Consider the following 25,000-nt stretch of genomic DNA (forward strand, 5'->3'; position numbering starts at 1 on the left):
CACCGACCCCTCTGACCCGCACCGACCCCTCTGACCCGCACCGACCCCTCTGACCCGCACCGATCCCGCTCCCCCGGCGCCCGGAGCCGCTCCACCGCCGGCCGCCCCTTTACAGCCCCCGACCGGCCCCTCGTAACACAGGCGGTCCCCTTAGTCCCCCACCGCCTTAGTCCCATCCCAGCCGCCTCTTTACAGCCCTGGACCGGCCCTTCGCAGCCCCACGTCTGCCTCCGACCCACCACCCCTGCCGGTCCCCGGAGCTCCCTGTCACCTCACACGCACCCCGACCGCCCCTTTACAGCCCAAAACTGGCTCCCCCGGAGCGCCGGTCCCCGCCCGCCCCTCACCTGAAGAAAGGATCCTCCTCGAAGCACCTGCCGAGCCCCCCGAACATGGCGGCGGTCCGTGCGCTCTGCGCGCCCCCGGCCCCGCGCGGCCCCTCCTCACCGCGCCGCGCGCGGCCCCGCCCACCACGTGACCCCTCCCGCGAGCGCTCCCATTGGCCGCCGCGCCTCCAGGGGCGGGGCCTCCCCCGCGCGCCGCCGTTGCCGTGGCAACCGCGGGGCCGCCGCTCCGGGAGCGTTCCCGGGATCGTTCCCGGGATCCGGGAATTGGGGGAAGCGGGAACGGGGAATGCGGGAATCGGGGCCGCGCTGCGCCTCGGGATGTTCCTCCTGAAGCCCCGCTCTGCCCCATGAGGCCGCGGAGGGCGGCCCAGCCCGGCCCGACTTGGGGAAGAGCCGGGGGGAGCAGGCCCGGCCTCAGCCCGTTCCTGAACAATTTTAAAAATAATTCTGGTTTTTCCAGTAGATGGCAGTAAAATAATAAAGCTGCGGCAGGAAAATAAAGCTGCGGCCCCCCTAGAAACACGCGTTGGCCTCAGCACGACTGAAAAGCATCAGGAGTCTGCTCTGGAATATCCATAAACAGCTATTCCAGGGAAACACAGCGCTGAGGACACACGGAGCAGGGAGGGAGGGGGATATTGGTGCCGGGGTTACCTGACACTGCACTGACCAGGCAGATCCTGTTTCCAAGGCTTTGTGCTGGTTCACTCTCTGTTCCTTAACTGCACCAGCTTTGGGAAGGGGAAGGGTGGGGATCACTGTCCAACAGGGAAAAGGAATCTTGGGCTCCCAGCAGGGACAAAGGGGCTCCCAGGGAAAGGAAAAATCCCTCAGCAAACCCGGGGCGTGGTTGCCAAAGGGAGGTTTCAGTGAAAGAAGTCTTTTCCAACCTTACTCATTGAATCATTAAGGCTGGAAAAGACCCTTAAGATCATCCAAGTCCTGCCATGACTTGATTTTAAATACAATATTCTGTGATGCTCTCTGATTCCAAACACATGGAGAGTCCTGTCAGGGCTTCCTGGAGAGCAGAGGTTGGGATCATTTAGAGGTGTGGATAAGAACTGTGGGCACATATAAACCTAGTTCTGAAGGAAAACAGCCTGAAAGAACCAGAGGTAAAGGAATCTCACCTTCATTCTTCATAAAATGGGAGGATTGTGGACAAAAATGTTTATGTGCTTGGAAGTGTCCCAGAGCTCTGAGCCTGGGGGTTGTTCCCTCTGTTCCCTCCTCTCCTCACATCTCTTTCAATATCCCAGTTTTTAAGGGAAAGATCATGGACTCACAGAATTATTTGGGTTGGAAAGACCTTAAAGCCCATCCAGTGCCACCCCCTGCCATGGGCAGGGACACCTTCCTGAGGTGCACTGAGGAGGAGAGATCAGGGAATCAGCTCATGGAAGGGAATTCTGCTGCTTCTTGGCTTTTTATAATCAAATCTCGTGCCAGTTATGATGGTTTTATTGCCCAGAGACAGAATTCAGCTTTGTTTCAAGCCACACACAATATTACAAATACATATATATAAAAAATATATAGAATAGATAATATCAACCTCTTTACTGCAGTTATTCAATCCACAGATTGAACAACTGGCAGGGGGTGGAACTGGATGGTCTTTAAGGTCCCTTCCAACCCAAACCATTCCATGATTCTCTACCTTTGCAGTGAATTTGACTATTTTTTTGTTGCAAATTCAGGACTAGTATAAGTTACTGGTCTGGGTGACTGTGAACTGAAGAGATATTTAAATGAAATATTAATGTAAATGTTGTTGCACACCTACCTCCAGTCGTTTGCAGCAGAATGATGCTTTTATCTGACATTTACCACCAATTTATAACAAGCTGCCTTTGCAGAAGCCTCTGCACTGGGCTGATGTCACGGATGGAATTAAATGAGCTCTGGAACAGCACTGCCCAAAGGCCTCTCCCACTAAAAACACACTTAAACCTCTGGGAATTGCACTGCAGCTCTGAGCCCACCTGGGAAGGAACAACTGGCAGGACGAGGGGGCCTCATTGATGCCAATCCACTGAAAATGTAAATAGGAACTGCTGATCCCTCCAGAAGTGCAGGAATTGAGCACTGATTGTCTGAGTCCTCTCAGGTTTCCTTCAACCTTGCTGCTGACATTGCTGGGCAGCACATGGACACCCAGCACAGAGCTGCTCACAGCCCCCCACTGCTCTCATTTTTGTCCAAAATAGCTGGGAAAAGACCTATTTTTAATACCCTGTGCTAGTTCTCAATAGGTGGGCAAACAGAGAAATGTTTCCTGCATTGTTGGAAGTCCCAGGCTGCAAAAAATGTAATTAAAAAGCAATTGTGTAATAAAAGGTTGGTTTTTTTTGTTTTTTTTGTTTTTTTTTTTAAGGTGAACAATGAAAACTCTTCTTGACAATTAATTCTTGCCCTACCTGTGAAACCAGCCCTAATCTGAGCTGGATGTTGTGAGAACTTGTGCACTGAACACACTTGTTTTGCACAGGACTAATTGAAACCTGTAATTGATAATATCTGCTGAAGCAGCAAGAGTCATTTTTAGCTTCAGAGGCCAAGAGCCTGAGGCAGGGAAGACCTTTCAGATTAATTCCATTATCTGAACTGTGGGCACAGGTTTTAAACAGTGAATAAAACTGGCTTCTTAGTAAAAACCAGGTGAACTTGGGGGTGGGTTCCTGTGGAAATGGGCTCTTGGAGGCCCTGGGGAAATCAAGGTGTGGTTTTTAATCCATTTTTCATTTTTCTTCATCTGTTTTTTCAGGCTTGAGGCCATGGCCAAATTCTGGGCTCAGTTTGGGTGATGTTCCCCATTAACCCGAGGCAGATTTTGCCCCAGCACTGCTTTTCCTGCCTTTCCTCCTGCTGCCAGCAGTTCCTCTTCTGCTTGCACGAGAAATGCCTCCAAAATACCACCCAGGGGCCCTTCTCCTGGTGTCTCTCCAGCTTTGGAGAGGAATCAGCCACTTCCCACAGGAACTGCTGTCCCCTGGATGTGCTGCTGGAGGAAGCAGCAAAACAAGAGCCAAGTGACTTTATCCCATTCATTAAAAACTCGTGCAGCTGAGGCTGGGGCAGGAGCTTTTCCTCTCCCTTCCAGTGCCAGGCAGAACTTTCCAGGATTTAAGGAATACTTTCCAAGCTCAGCGTCTTCAATGTGTATTTTCTGGTCCCTTGGCCATTGGGTAAAATGAGGGAGCTGCAGTTCTGGATTAGAATTCTCTCTGCTTCTCATGGGCTGCCAAAGGTTTATCAATCCCTAGTTATGCACACAGCGGAACAGAGCCCATTTAAACAAATATTAATTCTGGATCAAACCCTGGAATCAATGATCAACTTTCCCCCCAGCGCCAAATCTCGACTGGGTGTGGGTTCTGTTGTTTTTTAAGAATATTTATATGCCTCAGTTTGTACTTTGCTAAACAAAAACACGAAGACAAGGTAGAGAGAAATGTCACAGAATTAGGGCTGATTAAAAGAAATGCTGGTTCTTGTGGTGGAAAATGAAGCTCAGGAATTCATTGCTCCAAGATGGGATTAAAGCCAAAAACTCAGAGGGTCTCCAAAGGACAGATGATTTGAGAAAAGTAATATCCTAACTAAAAAGATTTAAACTAAAAGTTTATCCTGGATATCTTGGACATGAGTTGGGATGACAATGATGGGCTGTTGGGGATATTCCTTACAGAACATCCAGCCTGGATAACTCAGAAACACTGGACACCACAGAGACATGGCAGGTAATCCAAGCTGGCAATTCCTACATTTAGCTTGGCATTTGGTAAACAGATTGGTGGTTTATATTGTACTTTGTCCCCAGTTCCTTCAGCTGCCTCAAAGAAACACATGCCAAAAAAATAAATCTCATTTTTCTCCATTGAGGACCTGGAAGACTCCGACCATCATCATCCCAACACGAGGATCTCTGGCACTCTGAGGGGTGGCTGTTGCCCTGCCAACAGCATTATTTATTAGTGCCTCCATCCTTGATAATGCTCTGACTGGGGTGGGCTGGAGGAAGTTGCTGGCAGTGAGTTATAAATGGCAGGTTATCACCAGCCTGGAGGAGTTGGTGACAACTCTATAAATACCCGGGGCCGGCGCGCGCTCGGCCCGGGCCACAAAACGTGTTTCTTACCCTTTTTTGGAGCTGCAAGTTCAGGGTCAGGAGTTCCCTCCAGCCAGGAGTCCCTCCTGGGCTCTGGAACAGACTTCTTTTATCAGCTGCACAGACACAGGAGCAGTTTTTAAGGATAATCCCTGATTCTCCACAGGGAGCGTCGCAGGGCGGACACAGGAATGTTTCCTATCGCCAACAGTTGGGTGGGGAATGGAAAAATTGGGAAGAACAGTGAAATAAATTGCCTTTTTTTCCTATAAAAAGCAAGAATTGTTCTTTCATGGTTTGCATCTTACCTAAGATATGGTTCCACTTGCCCAGTTAAGGCTGACAAGATGCTCCTGAGGAGGTGTTTTATTATTTCATCAGAGGCAGAACAAAACCACCGCTGGTCACCAGCGCCAGGTTTGCTCTGATTGCTCCATTTCCCTCATCAGGGTAATTAATTAACCAACTTTTAAACCACTCATGTCAGACCTGGACACTGAGAGGATGGCTCAGGATTCACACTGGAAAAATCTCCTGATAATGAGCTAAGGAATATTAATAATGTTAATTCTTTTCTCCTGGTTTCTTCTTTGTGCGTGCAAACCAGTTAATTCCTTACAAATTTACTTTTTCACTTCCATCTGTATTTATTTTTAGAACAAGGGAACTTTATAATTTAGTCCTAGTAATTACATATTTTAAAATCTAGCCAGCAATACGTGTCCAGCCCTAGAAAGGGTTCTGGCTCCCACTCTCCCAGCCCAGTTCCTGCCTGGCACTTTGCCCACTGAAACACATATCCAGGAATGCAATTTTCACCTCCAGGTGTTAAACATCCCTGCTGCCTAAAAATAATCCTTGTAGAGGAATTAGACTTGATGATTGCCCAGACAGAAAGGCAGAAATATCCCTGCATTTCTCAGCAGTTGCACCAAATATTTTCCAGAGGTTTTAGTATATTTTAGATAAATAATTTGATCACAATCAGGGTGGGTTTTTTTCAGCATCCCTGTAATTGAGTTTTGCTCTGGAGGGAACACAAAACACAATCCAAAGAGAAATTGCTCTGGAAAAAGGCCTCCCAGCATGAAGAGTTAAGAGGAACAGAAGGGTTAGGAGGAAATGTTTGGGGCAGGAACCCAAACAGGGATCTCTGGAATGGAGAGAGAACAAGAGAATTATAAATACCAACAAAACTCCAACATGGCAAAATGACCTTTTGTTCCAGATGAATGTGTTCAACAGAGCTCTGAAGTCTGAATCAGATTTAAACAGTCATATCACCAAAATGAATAAGAATTAAGAAGGTAAATTAATTCCTAAGGGAAATCACTGTAGATCTCATTAGTTCAGCAACAAGATACCTTAAAACTTTTAATTAAAGATAATATTTACTGCAAATGAATAAGAGTTGGCAGGTTTCAGCAGAAACCATAATCTCATTTATGCAAAGTTTTCTTCTATTAAGGCAGACATCATTAATCTCATTGGAGATGCCCTCCAGACTGGCAGAGCTGGAGAGGTGATTTCTTCCAGGAGTCTTTTTATCTGCACCAAAGAGCTGTAACAGGAGCAGACACACCATGAGAGGGGCTGAGTAATTAGAGGGGGCTCTGTGCAAACACAGCCCTGACGTATCCCTGGCATTGGCTCCCGTAATGAGCTCCTTCCAACGGGGCCAGCTCCCCCCAGAGCAGAACAGCAACACCCACTGCAGCTCCCCCTGCTCAGCTCCTGCCCAGGGATCAGTGCTGGGCCACGATTCCCACTCTCTGGAGTTGGTGTAAAATGGAACAGCCAAGGGCAGGGGATGGAAGCGCTCGGAGCAGCTGTTGGGAAGCTCCACTTTCTGCTTCAGTGCTGGAAAAGGTTTCTCTTTACAAGGGTCAGTTTATACAATCCCACAATGGTTTGGGTTGGAGGGACCTTAAAGCCCATCCCATTCCACACCCATTCCACCCCCTGCCATGGGCAGGGACACCTTCCACTAGCCCAGGTTGCTCCAAGTCCTGTCCACCCTGGCCTTGGACACTTCCAGGGATCCAGGGGCAGCCACAGCTTCTCTGGGCAACCTGGGACAGGGCCTCCCCACCCTCCCAGCCAGGAATTCCTTCCCAATATCCCATCTAACCCTGCCCTCTGGCAGTGGGAAGCCATTCCCTGTGTCCTGTCCCTCCATCCCTTGTCCCCAGTCCCTCTCCAGCTCTCCTGGAGCCCCTTTAGGCCCTGCAAGGGGCTCTCAGGTCTCCCTGGAGCCTTCTCTTCTCCAGGTGAAAATTCCCAGCTCTCCCAGCCTGGCTCCAGAGCAGAGGGGCTCCAGCCCTTGGAGCATCTCCATGGCCTCCTCTGGATTTATCCCAGCAGCTCTTTGTGGTGTTGGGGCCGAGGTGCCTGGATGGTGGGAGCAGGGCTGGAAGTGGAGCCCAGCTCTGCTGGTGGCACTGAGCACCCTCCTCCCCTCCAGGGCTGAGCTGCAGCTCCTGCTTCTTCCAGAAAGAGGAGGCACTTGGTGTCCCCTCAGCCCGGAGTGACAATTCCAGAGTGACTCAGGGTGACTCACTCCCAGGGTCACCTAATCCAGCCCAGCCACTGCTGCTCTTCTTTCCAAAGGAGGAGAGAACAGCCAGGAAAAACAAAGCAGGCAAAGCTGCCCTAAGTCCAAATTCCAAATGGGGGCCATTTTAAACCCAGGTTAACAGTATTTTTAGCATTTTTTATCACTGTTTCGAGCTGAAGAGTCACCACAGCCCCGGGGCAGGCGTGGGTGAAGTCACAGGTTCAAGCCCATCTCTCCTCAGACAGGTCTCTGGAGTTCAAGGATCTCCCCTAAAAATAACTCCCTTCTTGTCAGCTGACAAAAGTGTAACCATGAGAGGGCTGGTTTTGGGTTACTGGTGGATTCTGGGATCATCCAGTCCTGCTCCCATCGGAGTGACTGAAGCAGAAGGAGCAACACTTGATCTCCTGGCTGGGAGTGTTTCCTTAGATACCATTATCTGAGCTGCTGCACCAACAATAATAACAATAATAATAATTTTAAAGCTAAGCACAGCTCCTTTGCAAGCCATTATCCCACTAACAAATAGCTGTGGAGGTGCTGGATGAGTCAAGGAACCAGGAAGGGCCCGTGCCCATTTTCCCTGAGTGTTTCCAACTCCAGCCCAGAGTGATGTTAATCCCGGGTGGCTGCTCCCAGGCCCAGGGAAATGAGTTTCCTAATGGAATTCCTGAGGGGAGAGGTCTTTGCTGACTGCCAGGAGTCAGGGCTCCAGTTACAGCATTATCTTCCATCCCTGCACTCCGTTCCTGAGCCCCAGTTAAGGTAGTTTGGCATCAGCAGGAATTTTGTGTATCAGGGACAGCACAGCCCCCAATGACAAGATCATGTCACTGCTCCCTGCAGGCTGCAAAACATGGCTCAGATCCTCTGTTTCCCTTGGAAAACTAATGAACAGCTGTTTCATTCCCTTTTCCAGTCAGGAATCTATTCCCTCTCACCAGGAGCACGGAGCAAAGTGGGAAATACAACCAAAAAAGTAAACTTTCTGTAGGGAAGAGCCCTACATGTGAGAAGAGCAGAAGAAATTAAAAGCATAGAAACTAAAGAGTAGGATTATTGTCCAAGATTAAGATTTGGAAGATTAAGACAAGTACCTGTTTCTATTCAGTTGGGATTATTTAAATGCTATTCCCATTTTCTTTCCAGCTCTTGCTTCCAGTTCTCCTCCAGCATGGACTTGCTGGGCAGATTTAGATGTTGTTTGATAAGCAATAAATAGTATTTACTACTATTAAATTAATATAAAAACCATACTATATATAATTTATATGATTATATAAAATATTAAATAAAATATATAAAATATTATAGGAAATATATAAAATATTAGTACAATTAAAGTCTTATTTACTGACTGGTTTGTAGTATTTTCTAATATTCCACAGGGCTGCAAATAAAAGGAATCATTTTGCATCCAGTAAAACCACCAAAATTATCCAACATAATGTGTGAAAACCAGGAATTCACAGCTGTACCTTCCATGGAAATCAAACAGTTTTTATTTACTAAGAAAGAGACATAAAAGGTTATTAGGAAACAGAACAATGACAAATATTTACCATTTGAAAATGCTGAAATGAAACAAGGGGAACAATTTTCCTCCCAGATTTTCCTGCAAATGTCTTGGAACATTTTAATGCAGGATAAAGTAAATCCAACACTTCAGAAAGAAAGTAAAACTGTGTTAGAATGCAAATCTAACACATTTTCCTTTTACATCAGGAATCTAAAACAAAAACCAAGACAACCAAAGTACATTTCCAGAACCATCCTCCATTTTTCATCACCACAGGGCTGAGAATCAGGAAAAATAATCCCAAAAAAGAGCCTCACTCCCATGGGAATGCTGAAGTCCATCACTGGGGGGGGGCCCTCAGTTTACTCCTCCTGATGAGACAGTTCTCTCACAGCTTTGATTGTAGAAATACTTCCATATTTTTATTTGATTTGCCTAATCTCCTGTTTTTAGTTGGATGATGGACAGATTTCTTGGAAGTTTATTCAGGCTAAATTCACATCTTTCATTATTTGAAAGTCCCACCTGGACAAAGGAAAGTTCCTGGCCTGGGACCAGTCACTCTGTACAGAAACAAGTGTGTTTGAGACTGATAGAAACTGGTCACTATCTAAATTATGACATTTATGTCATTTCCTATTCAGAGTTCCAGCAGATGGTCAAGGAAATGTGGGATGTTCCTTCCCACCCAGAGTGAGGAACCACGAGCCGGGGGATGAACATCCACGGAGAAGATTCCCTCAGCCAGGAGCCTGATCCAGGATCCAGGAGGAGGAAGGAAGAAGGGATAACAGTGACCCCCACCTGTCCTGGCTCCTCCTGCCTGGATCCTCCATCCTGCCCTGGCTCCTCCTCCAGCTGCAGGAGATGGATTGGTCTGGGATGGCTCTGCTCGGCCTCCAATGTCCTGGGAAATCTGAGCCCTGAGTCCCATCTTGCCATTTATCTCCCCACTGCTCCCTGGTTAGATAGAATTGTTTGCCTGGGAGGTATAAAATTCCATCTCCTGGGGCTGTCAGTTGTTTTGCACCCTTGAGGAATTCCATATAAAATAGGGAATGGCCCTGCTGTGCTGTCACACCCCCCACAGCAACACCCCCGAGGAGTTCAGGAGAGAGCCCGGACAGAACAGCCCTGTTTGCTCAGATGAAACACTTACTGCCTGCACAGCTCAGCCTGAGTGTGAAGATCCCTCAGGAGAACAGAACAGAACAATTGAATGCTGGGATTTCTTGGCATTGGTGGAGAACTGGCTCCTGATGTTCCCGGGAGCTGCTCAGGCCACGGGGCTGCCCATGAGCCGTTCCTGCCGCAGGGCCACCAGCCTCTGGAACCACTTCTCCTCAGCTTCTGCCTTCTCAATGAACAGCTGGGGACAGGGGAGAGGAGGGAAAGTTGGCACAACTCAGGAACTCTCTGTTTGTCAGGACCTGTTGGAATATCTGGGGACTATTTCAGTGCCCAAGGGAAAAGCTCAGCTGAGCACGGGGGTTAAACACAAAGGGGAGATCGAACGAGGGAGAGATTTTTTCATGGAATCACAGGATGGCTTGGCTTAGAAGAGACATTAAAGACCACAATAATTGGAAAGCAAAGGCTCCAATTTCCAATTTCAGAAGGGACATTAAAGATCATCATAACTGGAAAGCAAAGTTTCAGTCTCCTGAACCAGCAAGTTCATCACTGCCCGTGTCCTGCTCCCTGTCACTGGGTTCATTATACAACACTCACATTCATTTAGTCATTTTTAACTTGCTAACTCTTAAAAAACCTCAATGCAAATCCTTTTATTTCCTGGTTAAGTGCTCACAAAGGAACTTGCTTAAGTTTAGCCACGTGATTTAAAATTATCTTAAGTTTGTACTGCATTTAAAGCTTCACAAGTTGACAAAAAATGGGCAAGTTCTCAGTCTTCCACCAACAACATGCCCTGAATTCTTATGGAACAGGATCTTGAATTCCCCTGTGTTACATGAGTTATATTTTGTTATAAAATTCATTTGTAAGTCTACAGCTACATCACTGGTGAACTTATTTTGGAATGACTCTGCTGGCTGATGGAAGGAGTGGGATCCTCTGTTCCAGTGTCTTTGGAGCACGGATTACCTGATGGCTGTTGGGTCGTGTGACCCTGCTCTCCTTCAGCTACAGAGAAATTCGGGATAAATATGAGCACACTTACATTTGGATGTGCTAAGGAATTGTCATCCTGGTATTTGATGGCAGTGGGAATGCTGGCAGGGGGAGGCTCTTTCTCAGGAGCTGCTGCCTCAGCGGCGCCCGCTCCGACAGTCACAGGTTCATGTTGGAGCTCAGGAGGTTCTGTCACCTAAAAAGAAACAAACACAGAAAATCAAAGCACTTTATCCTCAAATTCCCAAACGTGGCAGGATCTGAACTAAGCATTCAGTTGTCTTCCCTTTGTACATGTGCCCACAAAAGGATCCTCACGGAAATACTTCTCCGTGTGCTTGGTGGAACACACTGGCCATGGACAAAGGTCCAGGATAAGCACATGGAGTGCCAAAAAAGGTATTGCCCAAGGCAAGGAGAGAGCCTGAAGAACAGGAATGATGGGTTCTTGGGTCACTTTCTGAAGAAGCTGCATCAACTTCTCGGAGGTTTCTGGAATGGCAAGAAAATGAACGTTCCTGGGGAAACCAAGAGTGGTAATTCCAAACACCTCCCTGCCAGGTGGGAAAACTGAACAAAGCCTTGCCTTGCTCACTTCCAAAGGCAACAGCATCCGAGTTCTCTAGAAGACTGGGTGGTCAAAATCCTGGTAAAACTGTCAAATCTGGGAAAGCTGAAAACCAAGCTGGTTCTTTTCAGGGAGTAAATGTGGTCTTAAAGTCTGGCTCCAGTTAAGCAGAATTCAAGATATTTCTCCCTTTAATTACAGTGTAAATGTCTGATTACTTTGAGATTTTAATTCTTCTGCTTTACCTCAAACAAGACTTCAAACCCTTCTGCTTCACAGAATTCTTCCACATTTAAATGTATTCTCTGAACCCACCCCAGACACCGGAGAGGGGCCGCTGGGGTTTAAGGTTGTCACCATCGATGCCCTTTCAGCAATGGGAACTGCCTTCATGGCACAGCTTCCTGCTGGCTCTCAGAGGGCTGTGGAGCAGGAAAGGAACGTGGGAATATTGAAAAGGTACCTTTTTGACTTCTTTGCTCGACCGGAAGGTCTGGGGGACGAAGGCGTCGCTCTCGATCGCTTCGATTTCCTTCACTCGCTTCACTTGGTCCACGAGGGTGGCCTGGTCTGCAAGGGCAGGGGGGACATCAGGGGGCTTTAGTGCAATCCTGGCATCAAACCCTGGCCAAGAGGTTCCCTGAGTATAGTTTGGGACGTGCCAGGAAAATCCCAATGTGTGATGCAGCCTAAAATACCCTAAAAAACTCCCTGGGTGAAGATAACACCGGGGGACGGGGTTGGCCATTACTGCTCAACCTGGGAGAGCATTCCAGGTGCTGACAGGAATTTTCCAGACATGTCCTTGTGGGATAACTGGAGAAGAGAAGGCTCCAGGGAGACCTGAGAGCCCTGGGCTCCAGGAGAGCTGGAGAGGGACTTGGGACAAGGGATGGAGGGACAGGACACAGGGAATGGGTTCCCACTGACAGAGAGGAGTTTACATGGGATATTGGGAAGGAATTCTTCCCTGGGAGGGTGGGGAGGCCCTGGCACAGGTTGCCCAGAGAAGCTGTGGCTGCCCCTGGATCCCTGGAAGTGTCCAAGGCCAGCTTGGAGCAACCTGGGCTATAGATAGGTTTTAAGGTCCCTTCCAACCCAAACCATTCCATGATTCCAAGATGCCAAGAGCTGCACTGCAGCAAAGCCCAGAAGTACAATTTAATCCTGTTTTATTTTTAATTTAGCAGGAATTAAGCTTGTGTTTAAAAGTTGCCTGGCTGCTGAAGTCTTCTCCTTTAAAACACATTCCTAAGGAATTTTTGGCATAAACCAAATCTACCAATGCCCTGCTGGGGAGAGGGAGTCAAAATCCATGGAGTTTTCAGGCCCACCTGGCCTGAGGGGGAAATAAAGGGACCCTGATTAAAGCCATGGATCAGAAAGGCAGGGAAAGGAGATTTAAAATCAGCTGCTCAGCTCTGATTTCCCAAAATCCCAGCCAGTTCCAGGATCTCACATGGATCCTACACAAACTGATGGGAATGACAAATTAGGGGGCAAAAATCCCTGAATGCTCCCAATGACATCAGGGACATTAAGGGGGTAAATGGAGTGAGGAAGCAGAGCCCATTAGTGCAGGACTTGTTTGACAAACACATTATGGGGAGATAAAACGACTTCCAGATGTTGTTTGTCAGATGTCAGTAGGAAGGAGATGTATTTCATAGGAAAATCAAAAATAATGGAGTCAGAAAGCTAAGAGGCCTCAGACAAAAAAAAATCAATACTAACTCACTGCACGGAGTCTTTTCACCCTGTTAGAGGGGGAAAAAAAGGAATTAAATCTTGGATTAGGGCTTGTTGAGGCTATTTTTTATCAAAAGGGGGACAATTTCCATCCCTGTCACCAGCTCCTTCCCAGAGCTCTGTGGCTGAGGGGACCTTTCCCAGTTCTCCCAGTCACAGGTTTAACTGGGAACTCCATCCTTCAGAGATAATTCAGTATTTTACACTTCTATATTTATATCTATTTATATCTTCCCATATATATAAATAAACCCATCTTTTCTAGCTGCTAATTTCATATTGAATTAGCCTGTATCAGCAAGAACATGAAATGCCACTTTAAAACAAGAAATGTGTACGAATTCTTTAGCTGCCACCCAAAAACATCACACACACAATAATTAAAGATAGCAGAGAATCAGATAAAAGAAAAAGAATCAGAGAATTCTATGATTCTGTAAATCACACAAAAGAAAAAGTAACTTCCCTGCAAGCTCGGCCTAAAATATTCCCATTTTTTTCCTAATTTTTAAAGACAAAATTTAGCCCACTAAGAGTTTTAAAAGCATTAAATGACCAATAACATCTTGTGGATCATCCATTAAATAAAAATATTCTTTAAATATTTCTTGGGAAATCTTTGGGTGTAAATTATTATGGATTCACTGCTCACCCCAAATCCTGACCATGAACATGAACCTAAAGCGTTTCCTTTCAAGCAGGTTTAACTCCAGAATCAAAGCAACAACATAATAAACCTCAAATATCCCTCAGAATCTGTTTCTTCCTATTGCACTAATTAGATTTAAGGGGTTAATTTAACTGAGCAAATTAAAATATAACCCATTCTGGGTAAAACGCTTTGAAAGACAGAAAAAAAAAAATTGCTGCTTTTTTTCCTGCTCCTCTGTTTATGAGTTTGAAGGAAACACCAACAGATCCCAGACTAAACAAACAACTGAAGAAGAAAATATTTTCCCTTTGATCCCATTTTATTTGGGATTATTGGAAGTGTATTTTTATACGACTGCCTTACAGAACTGCCTGTTTGCCAACAGAACTGTTCCCACACACCCCCTGATTTTTAATTGATCCCAGTTTTACTGAAGCTGCACAAACTGACACTTTCAAAGGAAAACTGGAGTTTTCCCTGGACAATTTGCAGTAGGAGAGGCAGACCCATCAGGAATCTCCCTGAAAAAACCACTCCCTGGCTGTGGGAGGTGTTGGATTCTGCAGGCACTGTGCTGGGATATTGGGATTAAACACAAGGGAAGCACTGGGGGGAGGAGGGAAAATCCCGCAGGACAGTGGGATTCCCTGTGGTTGTGTCATCCCTGGACTTTATCAAACTTGGAGTGATGGTTTTTAGGGATTTTTTCCCCCTTCAATCTTTTCTCTGAGCAGGAGACAACCAGTGCTGGCTCACGGGAGTTGTCCCGACCCGAAGCCACAGGAATTTGGGAGTCCCCTTTCCCAACTGGAGCCTCAGAGGCCACTCCAGAGGTGACAATTCCAGCACCAGTGGGAACAAAATCCGGAGCAAATCAGCCCAGGAATGTCCTGCTCCTGCAAGCTTTTAACACAACATTCCCCCGTGTCCCCAGATCCCTTCTCCTCCTGTCCCTCCAAGGTCCCTCCAGGCCGGTGTTCCCTCGGGAGCCTCCCGGGATCTCATCCAGCCCATCCCGCTTCCCAGCTGCCGTTAGAGGGAGGCACCTCCACACTCAACGGGGCCTTTGCCGAGCCTTTGGATCAGCAGATGAGGAGCCTGAGGATGCTCCAAGCTCAGCATCCCTGCCCAGACCCCATCCCGGTGCATCCCAGATTCAGGAATAGCTCCGAACCCACCTCTGCCCTCCCTCAAAGCCTCAGGGCTGCTGCCCGCTTCCCGATCCCGATCCCACACTATTTCCCAGCTGTTGGGATTTCCAGGGAAATCGCTTTTCCCAGCCAAACTCACAGAAACCATAAACAAGCTCCAAAAGGAGATTTTTGCCTGTTATTTCTGTTCTCCCAAATCCATCGGAAGTGCTTTAAAAATACGATTACAAGGCATTGAAGGAGCAGGTTGTGAGGACTCCAGAACTCATTCCCTACAGGATTTACAGATAAGTTGGAAAAATACAAATTAGCAGGGAAAAGTTTGCCCAGGCTTGTTTAAAATCCTGTCAGTGTTGTGGGTTTTTTTTTTTTAATCCTGTTAATTTTAATTATCATTAAAATATATTAAAATAGCATTTTGTGAGCCCTTAGTACTTACAAGAGAGATACTACAGAGAGTAGCAGAATACCATAAGTTTGCTATTTTATTACATTATAGTGAAAAGAACCTCATTTTCAAAGATTTTAAAACAAGTCTGGACATTAATGGTTTTTCCTTTAAAAAAATGGAAGTACTGGGTATAAAATCCAGCAGAAAACAGGATGGGAAAGTTCAGCAACTGAGCTCTGAATTTATATTTCATTTTAATAAAGACCTTTTAATTTCAGAACATTAAATTTCTGCTGCAGCCTTGCCTGACCTTCCCCACTGTGCTTTCCCACCTGGGCTTGCTCCCACATCCACATTTTGAGGGCTTTTTGGGATATTTTTGTGAACATTCCCGGAAGGAGCCACACTCGGCCAATGGAGCGGTGGGAAATGGTTCCAAATCCCTGGATATTTCCCACCCCTCAGCCCAGGGAGGGAGATGTGCAGGGCTGGGATGTGGCCACCCCACATTTGTCAGCGGGGCCGATCCCGGAGCTCCCTGCTCCGCGTTTTTCTGGGACACAAAGGCAGGATCTGTAACTCGATGCTCATTTTACCCTTGTCTCGTAGGAGATTTTTCCCCGCTAATTGATAGAAATTAAGCCATTAATCAAGGCCCCAGCCATCATTCAACCCGGGGAAGATGAATCCAAACTTTCATCATAACCACCTTCCCCATTTTAGTGTTCATTAGCATTAATTTTTAATGCAATTATGCTCTTCTTTTACGCTGAGCTCATAAATTACGGCTCTTTTGTTGCTCGCTGGCCTTGTAAAATCCAAGGTAATGCTTTGTGCTCTGATCTTAAAGGCAATTACTGCCTGCCTCTATCTTTTCCATCTGCCCATCCCAAATAACCCCTGTGTTGTAGGTACAAGCTCACCAGGGCAGACCCGACATGGAACGATTTGTCTCCGTGAAACCCACACCCGGAGCTGTCTGACACGGGCAGGGAAAGGATTCCTGGGATTCTGGGGCACACCCCGCTGCATCCAGGGATCCCACAGCACAGAAACAACGGGGAAATGGGGATTGTACGTCGGACACGGGGCAAAAAATGGGTGTATGGCAGCGGGAATCAGCTGCTTGGATGAGCACACCTGCAGGACAGCAGGGCTGGAACTTGGAGGCTCTCCAGCTTTTCCATGGATCATTTTGTGTTTACACTTCAAAAAGTGCTGCTGGCACGTGCCCAGTGTTTATTTTTTTCCCCCTGCTGCCTGTTAGAGTGTGTGGTGACACCCACGGAGCCCTTCCAGGGGATGCCACGTTCCAGGGATCCCACGCTGGCACACGGGGTCGGGAACTTCCAGGCTTTTATTCCCAGTGCACATATTGATCCGCAGGAGCACAGCAGGGGAAAAGCACAGCAGCTACAACCACCTCTGGCTGCCCTCAAACACTATTTGAGGGGCTCCAGGGAAAATGAAACAGAGATTAGGAAGATGTTGGTTGGGTTTTATTATTTTCCTGCTTTTTTTCCCGGGCTGGGCCTTTACTGGGATATGAAATAACACCACTCACACCAGGTAAATGTCTGTCTAGCACCAAGAAAACATGATACATCCTTAAATTTCCATTTATCTAGGCCTCAGCCAGCATAAATAAGGCAATTCCCAGTTAAATCTCATTCTCATCCCATAGATTCACTCCATGCTCTTGGAAAAAACACCTCTGTCCATCCCACGAGCACCCAGAGCCACAGAAAACCATTTTTTATCAGAAAATAAAAGACTCCAGACGAGGAATTGTAGTTTAAGCAAAGGGATCTGGATTTCTGTCAAACCCCACCAAAGGCTCAGCCTCCTCTCAGCTTCCCAGGCTCCCGAATTCATCCCTTTTTGTGGAGAACACGGATGGGGCTCCACACTGAGGGGCTTGGAGTAACCTGGGCTAGTGGAAGGTGTCCCTGCCCATGGCACTGGATGGGCTTTGAGGTCTCTTCCAACCCAAACCAGTCTGGGATTCCATGATAATTTTTTTCTCCTTTACAACCAAACTGGAAAACTTCTCTCTCCTTCCATTTCCTTGGGATAAATCCAACCCAGCCCCCTCAGCTGTTGTCCACAACCAATATTTCCTAAACCTCTGCCCAACTCCTCCTGCTGCACCTTTGCTGCTTTTTAAGAGGCTCAGGAGACGACTGAAAATCAGATTTTTTTTTTTGACTTTCCAAGAGGTGACTCCCATCCTTTCACTGCCCATTCCATATATCCCTGGTTATTTTCTCCATACATCCCTGGTTATTTTCTCCATACATCCCTGGTTATTTTCTCCATACATCCCTGGTTATTTTCCCTTTAGAAACAGCTTTTCAATAAGTAGCTATAAATTGTTGTTTAAAATGATTGCAGTCAGATAACTAATTACCTGATGGCTTCACAATCCCATTACCTGACCTATCCTTTAGCACAAATAAATGCCACGAGATGACAGTAAAACACACAACACTAATGAAGTACAGAAGCCATCTCTGTTCCTCATCTGTCTGAAATGTTGAAGACAATTTTGAGACTTTTAATTTGTAAAAAAAAAAAAATCATAAATTTCCTTGTTGGAGAGACCATAAATTTATCTGTTTCACTTGTAGAATAGCAAAGCTTTGATTAGACCTGTTGTAATTCCTAAAATAAAATTACTCCAATACCAGCTGAAAAAATGGTTTTGTATTTATCAAAGATTCGTGGAATGGTTTGGTTTGGAGGGACCTTAAAGTCCATCCTGTCCCACCCCCTGCCATGGGCAGGGACACCTTCCACTAGCCCAGGTTGCTCCAACCTGGCCTTGGACACGTCCAGGGATCCAGGGGCAGCCACAGCTTCTCTGGGCAACCTGTGCCAGGGCCTCCCCACCCTCCCAGCCAGGAATTCCTTCCCAATATCCCATCTAAACCTCCTCTCTGTCACTGGGAAGCCATTCCCTGTGTCCTGTCCCTCCATCCCTTGTCCCCAGTCCCTCTCCAGCTCTCCTGGAGCCCCTTGAGGCCCTGCAAGGGGCTCTCAGGTCTCCGTGGATCCTTCTCTTCTCCAGGGGAAAATTCCCAGCTCTCCCAGCCTGGCTCCAGCCCTGGGAGCAGCACCAGGACACCAGGATTGGGGCTCACCTGGGAGCTCTGGAATACAAAGGGGCAGGAGATGATGGGCAGGACAAAGCAGGTTAAAATCCAAGGAACACATTTAAAAGTGATTATTAATTACAGCAGCTTTAATCAAAAGCCTGGGATTGATTACTCCCACAGCCATTATCCATGGGGGGCTATTGATCCCTCTCCTGATTCCCTTCCCCTCACTTTGCCCAGGAGGAATGTGGACACAGGGAGTGGCCAGCAGAGGTGCCACATTCCCTCCTGCCATGTCATCCTTCCCAGTTTTCATCAGCATTGTTTGGATGCTCTTCCTAACCCACCCCACTCGGCCACTGAACCAAAATTTCCCATTTTTTCATCTCATCCTTGATTTGTTCCTGTTTATTTTGAATTCTGAGCCGTCAATATAAAGATTAAACAGGGATAAAGGAGGATCCCAGGGTGTGCCAGATGCTGGGACAGCCCCTGGGACCTGCAGCCCCACACCAGGAGTCTGTGGCACACGAGGGACACCAGGGTGGGGCAAAACCTGCCACTGCCCAGGCAAAAACCAGGAGAGATCTGAAATCCCAGCTTTGGTAAGACACAAAAAGCTCATTCACATATTTCTCCTACATCTATTATGGGTATTAAATGATTTGGGGACTTAACAGGCTGAGTTCAGGTCTTTGCCACCACAATGAACTTCAACAAAATTTACTGAGATAACTGATGACCTAAGGCAGGAACTAATGAACTAAAGGGCATCCCAATATATTCCTGGATTGGTGAGTAAAGCACTTTAACTTATTAGAGCTGCCTGACCTCATCCCATCAAATCTTCTCGTGGCACAGCCAACCTGTGGTTTTAATATCAATTACACCAAGGGAAGAGTCCTTTAACTCTTACCAAAGGAAGTGGGAAGGGAAAGAGGTGCTTTTGGGGTTGTCCTGTGCAGGGCCAGGAGTTGGACTCCATGATCCCTGTGGGTCCCTTCCAACTCAGGATGTTCTGTGGTGGCCACGGATAAAGTGCTGGTTTGATTCTCCACGTGAGGACTTTTGGCCAACAGGTTAAAAATGAGGATTAAAAAACAGAGTTTATCAGCTGGGATCATTTCAGAGTTTATAATGACAGGATTTTCTAAAAGCTGAGTCCTCCAGGTTTTCTTGTATGTTCTAACTCTGCTTCTGTGACCCCCCCCCCATGACTCAAAATCACAGAATCATGGAATGGTTTGGGTTGGAAGGACTTAAAGCCCATCCAGTGCCACCCCTGCCACGGGCAGGGACACCTTCCACTAGCCCAGGTTGTTCCAACCTGGCCTTGGACACTTCCAGGGATCCAGGGGCAGCCACAGCTTCTCTGGGCAACCTGTGCAGTTTATTTTAAATAAACTTACATATCTGATATGAAACAATAGGGGAAAAGATCCTTTAAACCCACCTGCTACGTGCTCATTTAGGTTAATTGAATTAAATTCATAACATGTATTGTTTTAAAAGTCCATTTAAGCTACAGCAACATGTTCCCTCACCTGTAGAAAGCACAGTTTTCCTGCTCTGAGTTAAATGCTGTTAATCCATGTGTTCCAACATGGCATTCCCTGCAAGAACACAAACCCATCTTATTATGCTCCATCCCTGCAAGTGTCCAAGGCTATGGGATAGTGGAAGGTGTCCCTGCCTGTGGCAGGGGTGGCACTGGATGGGCTTTGAGGTCCTTCCAGCCCAGTCTGGAATTCTGGGATTCTTCAGACCTGAAGAAAAGCCCCCACAGCAGCACGTTCAGCTCAGTAAAATCCGGGAATAACCCCCCAGGCTGGGCTTTATTCCCTGCTCCAGGCCCAGCTGTGCCTCCGGAGCATCCCCTCCCTCCCTGCCCACGTGGCTCCATCGCCAGGCCCATTCCAAATGCTATTTTCCAAGCATGTGCCACACGACTTGTTCACATAAATGGAACAAATTAAACTGTCTCCACACATATCCCCTCGCATTTGTAGCCCTCATTCCTCTCCCCAGCACGTGGCCCAGCCGCCGCATTATCTCGGAGCGGGGCCCGACCTCGGGATATTGGATTGTGCCGCGGCTCTCCGGGACTGAACCGCCGGGAAACGCTTCATCACCGGCCCCACCCCCCATCCCTCGCAGGCAAAAATCAACTTTAAATTTGCCCTGATGAAAAATCAATAACCTGGTAATTGCCTGGCTTATCATCGAGCGAGGGGGACGAATCGGGAAGCGCCGCTCGGCGCCGATTCCAGGGAAACGCGCGGGGCCTTCGGGATCGCTGAGCCAGAAAAGGGAAAGGTCTCCCAGTGATAATTAAATCTCCCCGTGCTGATTTCGCTGCCAAATTTATTTCCCCAGAGTCTATCAAAATGTTGCAGTGCCTACAGGGGAGGAAGAACTAATCAATTCAGCCCTGGGCCTGCACGCGCTGGGAATGGGGAATGCAAATTCCAAGGGAAAGACACCGGGATAACACGCCCCCCCCAGCACAGCACCACCCTCCCAGCCACTCACCCAGGGCCTGGCTGCCAAAAAGTCCCATTTAGCACTGCTGGTTTTCTGGGAAAACTTCTTTTCCTTGTTTTCTTGTGCGTGCCCAGCTCCTCCTCCCCACGTGGCACTGGGAATGTGCCCCTGACAGTTTCCAGGGAATATTTAAAACTATTATTATTCATGGGAGACTAAGAAAAACGAGCCCAAAATCTCTCCCTAACGTCGACCAAAAACTGGAATTTTGACTCAAACTGGAATTTTAAATCCATATTGGACACAAACCTACCTACAACTGGAATTTTCAATCCACATGGGACACAAACCTACCTACAACTGGAATTTTCAATCCAAATGGGACACAAACCTACCTACAACTGGAATTTTCAATCCAAATGGGACACAAACCTACCTACAACTGGAATTTTCAATCCATATGGGACATAAACCCACCTACAACTGGAATTTTCAATCCAAACGGGACACAAACCTACCTACAAATGGAATTTTCAATCCAAATGGGACACAAACCCACCTACAGCTGGAATTTTCAATCCACATGGGACATAAACCCATCTACAACTGGAATTTTATATCCAGACGGGACTCGCTTTGGATTTTTCCATCCTGGCTCGTGGTGGGTTTTATTCCAATTTTTCCATCACCCACTTCAGCCACTTGGAATTTGTCTGGAGTGAAAAATCGAGTTGGATTTTGATGTTTTCCAGGCACTCCCAACCCAAGGCACCGAAACCCAAGTAGGAACAATCCAACCCTCGAAAACGCTCCCGGAAAAAGTCACATTTTTTGGTTAATAGACCTAATTTCATGCAGCAAATTAACATAACCCCCATGGAAGTGCAAATGTAATCAAACTGAAAAATTCAAATGAGGCCAAGGGAGCCCTTTTTCTTTCTTGCTTTGCTTTTTTTACCCCTAAAAAAAAAAAAAAGAAAATAAATCAGCATTTTGCCGCGTGGCCTTCGAGCGACGGTAATTAAAACATTTAAAGCAGCACAAGCCCCCCAGTCTCTAATCTGGGCTGGGGTCAGCTGGCTGCAGATTCTAATTTGTCCTCAATTTTTTATTCATGCCAGGGAAATGCTGCATATTTAACAGGGAACCAGCGGGAAGGGGCAGAGCTGGGCTGGGAGGTCAAATAATTTGATTTCCGAGCAGATTACAGGGAACATCCCCCATTCTAATCTCAGCCCTGATTCGCCAATAAAGTGACAATAAAAGGAATGTTAAGACACCCTCGCCACGGGGTGAGGGAGAAAAACAGTTTTTATGGGGTGGGGAAGGATTGTTTCGTTTGTACAATGATTTTCATTGCAGCTCCTCAGTAGAGGTTGAAGAGGAATCACAGGAACTCGCTGCCCACGCGGGCTGGAAGTTCCTTTTGAGGAGTTGGATTTAAGCAAATAAAATGAGGGATTTTAGGGAAGTCAAAATCTTTTTTAAAAAATCATAATTTAGAATTTTTTATGAAAGGACTTTATTTTATTTTATTTTATTCTACTTTATTTTAGCAACTGGATGTGGCACTCAGAGCTCTGGTCTGGTTGACCAGGTGATGACTGGTCAAAAATTGGACCTGGTGATCTCAGAGCTCTTTTCCAACCAAAATTATTGAGATTTTTTTTTTTTTAAATGACCTTTGAAAACAGTTTACAACAATTTACTGATGACCCTGTGGATATTTCAGGCCAACACTGTTGCTTGAAGATGCACAGACAGATTAAGGTGCATCAGGTCAAAACAGGGGTCAACTGTAGCTGGATATTCCTTCCCATTTCCTTATTATTTCCTTATTTATTGGCATTATTCCAAGCAGAAGGGCTTGGGAGAGTAGGCAGGGAATCCCAATGGACAATTATGCCCTTAATGAAACAGGTGAATTAATTAAAAAAGTCAAAGATGGGTGACAAGGTGGGGATCAGTCACAGGTTGGACTCGATGGTCTTGAAGGGCTTTTCCAACCTCAGGGATCCTGTTGTTCCAAGAGGGTTCAAACCCACCCACAGATGTTGTGTGAGGAAAGGAGAACTAAGAAAAAAGGCAAAAATCTCTTTTTTCAAGAAAAACTTGTCACTGGGGCCCAGCATGGACGGGATGGGGAAGGGAACACACAGGAAAAATGTCCTGTTTGCAAATCCATACGGGACATAAACCTGCCCACAACTGGAATTTTAAATCCATGTGGGACATAAACTTCCCCAAAACTGGAGTTTCCCAGTGTGCAATTCCCCTGGATGTCTTGTATGGGCTTGGGATGCTTAAACTCTTTATGCACAATTTAATTAGACCATTTATTTTCCAGGGAAAATGCACCACTTTGCTCCTGGTTGGGAACTGATTCCTCAGCAAAGTGATGAATTTGAGGGAAGAAACTTCTCTTCAGGAAACATTTTCTATTCATTTTAGAACACTCACAACTCCTTCAAAGCCACCACAGGACAGTTTTTATGGGGATTAATTCCTCCAGTTTCCCTGTAAATTCCCATTGTTCCCAAGTCACAAACCACCCCTTTTTATTTCCCTCTGCTTCTCCATACTCCTACTTCTCTACCCCTGTTGGCAGAGCAATTACTACCACATGTGTCACTCACAATGGGATGGAAGGGGAAAAAACACACGTTCTTTTCCAAATATTCCCTGCAAATTCGTGCCATTGGCACCCAAGCACCTCATCCCTACAGCTGGAGCCTGGCTCCAGGATTCCTGCAGGTGGAGGCTTCTCCATGGGCCCAGCACAGCTGGATGGCTCCAAAATCCAGGAATCACAGTAGGGAGGGGGCACAGCTGGTTGGTTTGGTCCCTTTTCCAGCCAGAATTCCAAGTGCCCCTTCCCCTTCTTTCCCAAGGCACTTTTCCACTTGCCTTCAGTATCCTAAGTACCTTCTCCAAGTAGGATCAACTTTGAGCACCAGTTAATCCCTCTCAGCATCCCACAGGCCCAAAGTCAAACTCGGGAATGATCAGAACATTTTGATGTGGAATAAAACTCATGGCAGCCGTGGATTCAGACAGGGAAATTTCCTGAGTTACCTCTTGTAAGGAAATCATGGAATCACAGGATGGTTTGGGTTGGAAGGACCTTGAAGCCCATCCAGTCCCACTCCCTGCCATGGGCAGGGACACCTTCCACTAGCCCAGGTTGCTCCAAGCCCTGTCCAACCTGGCCTGGGACACTTCCAGGGATCCAGGGGCAGTAACAGCTTCTCTGGGCAACCTGTGCCAGGGCCTCCCCACCCTCCCAGCCAGGAATTCCTTCCCAATATCCCACCTGACCCTGCCCTCTGGCAGTTGAAAGCCATTCCCTGTGTCCTGTCACTCCAAAGTCCCTCTCCAGCTCTCTTGGAGAGCACTGGAAGGCGCAAGGAGCAGAGGACAGGGAGTATCAGGAACATTCCCATGGACACTGGAAACACAGCCAGGAAGGGAAGCCCTTCCCTGTATTTCTGTGTGTTTGAGTCAAACAGAAACTCGTGGAAGTCACATTGAAAGGATTCATTGCAATCTGAACAACTGGGATATTTCCTCAGGGACTGGGATTTCTGTCCCAGCTCAAGTGAGGAACTTGGAGGCTCCTGGGATGGTTTCCCTTGGCTCCCTCACCCTGTTGGAAACTCTACCCCTCTCTCCCTGACACACAAGCAAAATCCATTTGGTTTGGTTATTCCACCTGCTGCATTCCAAAGGGAACAGCTCTGATCCCACCAAAAAAATCCATTTGGTTTAGTTATTCCACCTGCTGCATTCCAAAGGGAACAGCTCTGATCCCACCAGCTTTGAGGGCACTGAATTTCAGCGAGAAACACGTGAATTCATGTCAGGGCATCCCACAGACTGAACACCCAAATGAACTGCCAGCTGCAGGGAAATCCCACCATCCCACTGCAGCTGGGACCCTTAAAAACCATCAGCTCTGACTTACTGGGCTTTAGTTTGTCACTGAGTTGCAAAAAAATTCCTCACCTTCTTCCTTTCTCCTCTTGGCTTCCTCTTCACTTCTCTCCTTGGCCTTCAGGGCTTCATCTGCTTTAGCTAAAAGGAAAACGACATAAATGTTACAATTAGTTCATTTATCTTATAAAATCATAGAATCACAGAGTGGTTTGGGTTGGAAGGATCTCAAAACCCATCCAGTGCCACCCCTGCCATGGGCAGGGACACCTTCCACTAGCCCAGGTTGCTCCAAGCCCCATTC

General features: G+C 46.9%; 2 protein-coding genes across 3 annotated transcripts in view; both read right to left on the reverse strand.

Annotated features, from left to right (window-relative positions):
* Positions 1 to 475, reverse strand: part of MLF1 (myeloid leukemia factor 1) — a 14,037-nt gene extending 13,562 nt beyond the window's left edge. For both annotated transcript variants that reach the window (XM_027647318.1, XM_027647317.1), the window contains exon 1: positions 348 to 475. In XM_027647318.1, the coding sequence (XP_027503119.1) occupies positions 348 to 394 (47 nt within the window). In that variant the 5' untranslated portion in view covers positions 395 to 475. The remainder of the gene's footprint in view (positions 1 to 347) is intronic.
* An 8,027-nt stretch (positions 476 to 8,502) lies between these two features.
* Positions 8,503 to 25,000, reverse strand: part of RSRC1 (arginine and serine rich coiled-coil 1) — a 106,781-nt gene continuing 90,283 nt past the window's right edge. Inside the window, exons 7-10 of the mRNA XM_027647664.1 lie at positions 24,769 to 24,837; positions 11,702 to 11,808; positions 10,720 to 10,866; positions 8,503 to 9,906 (exon numbers count right to left, since the gene is read on the reverse strand). Coding sequence (XP_027503465.1) covers positions 9,814 to 9,906; positions 10,720 to 10,866; positions 11,702 to 11,808; positions 24,769 to 24,837 — 416 coding nt within the window. The 3' untranslated portion in view covers positions 8,503 to 9,813. The remainder of the gene's footprint in view (positions 9,907 to 10,719; positions 10,867 to 11,701; positions 11,809 to 24,768; positions 24,838 to 25,000) is intronic.

The sequence above is a fragment of the Corapipo altera genome, unplaced genomic scaffold (genome assembly GCF_003945725.1).
Source record: "Corapipo altera isolate COAL_440 unplaced genomic scaffold, ASM394572v1 113, whole genome shotgun sequence".
NCBI classification, from domain to species: Eukaryota; Metazoa; Chordata; class Aves; order Passeriformes; family Pipridae; genus Corapipo; species Corapipo altera.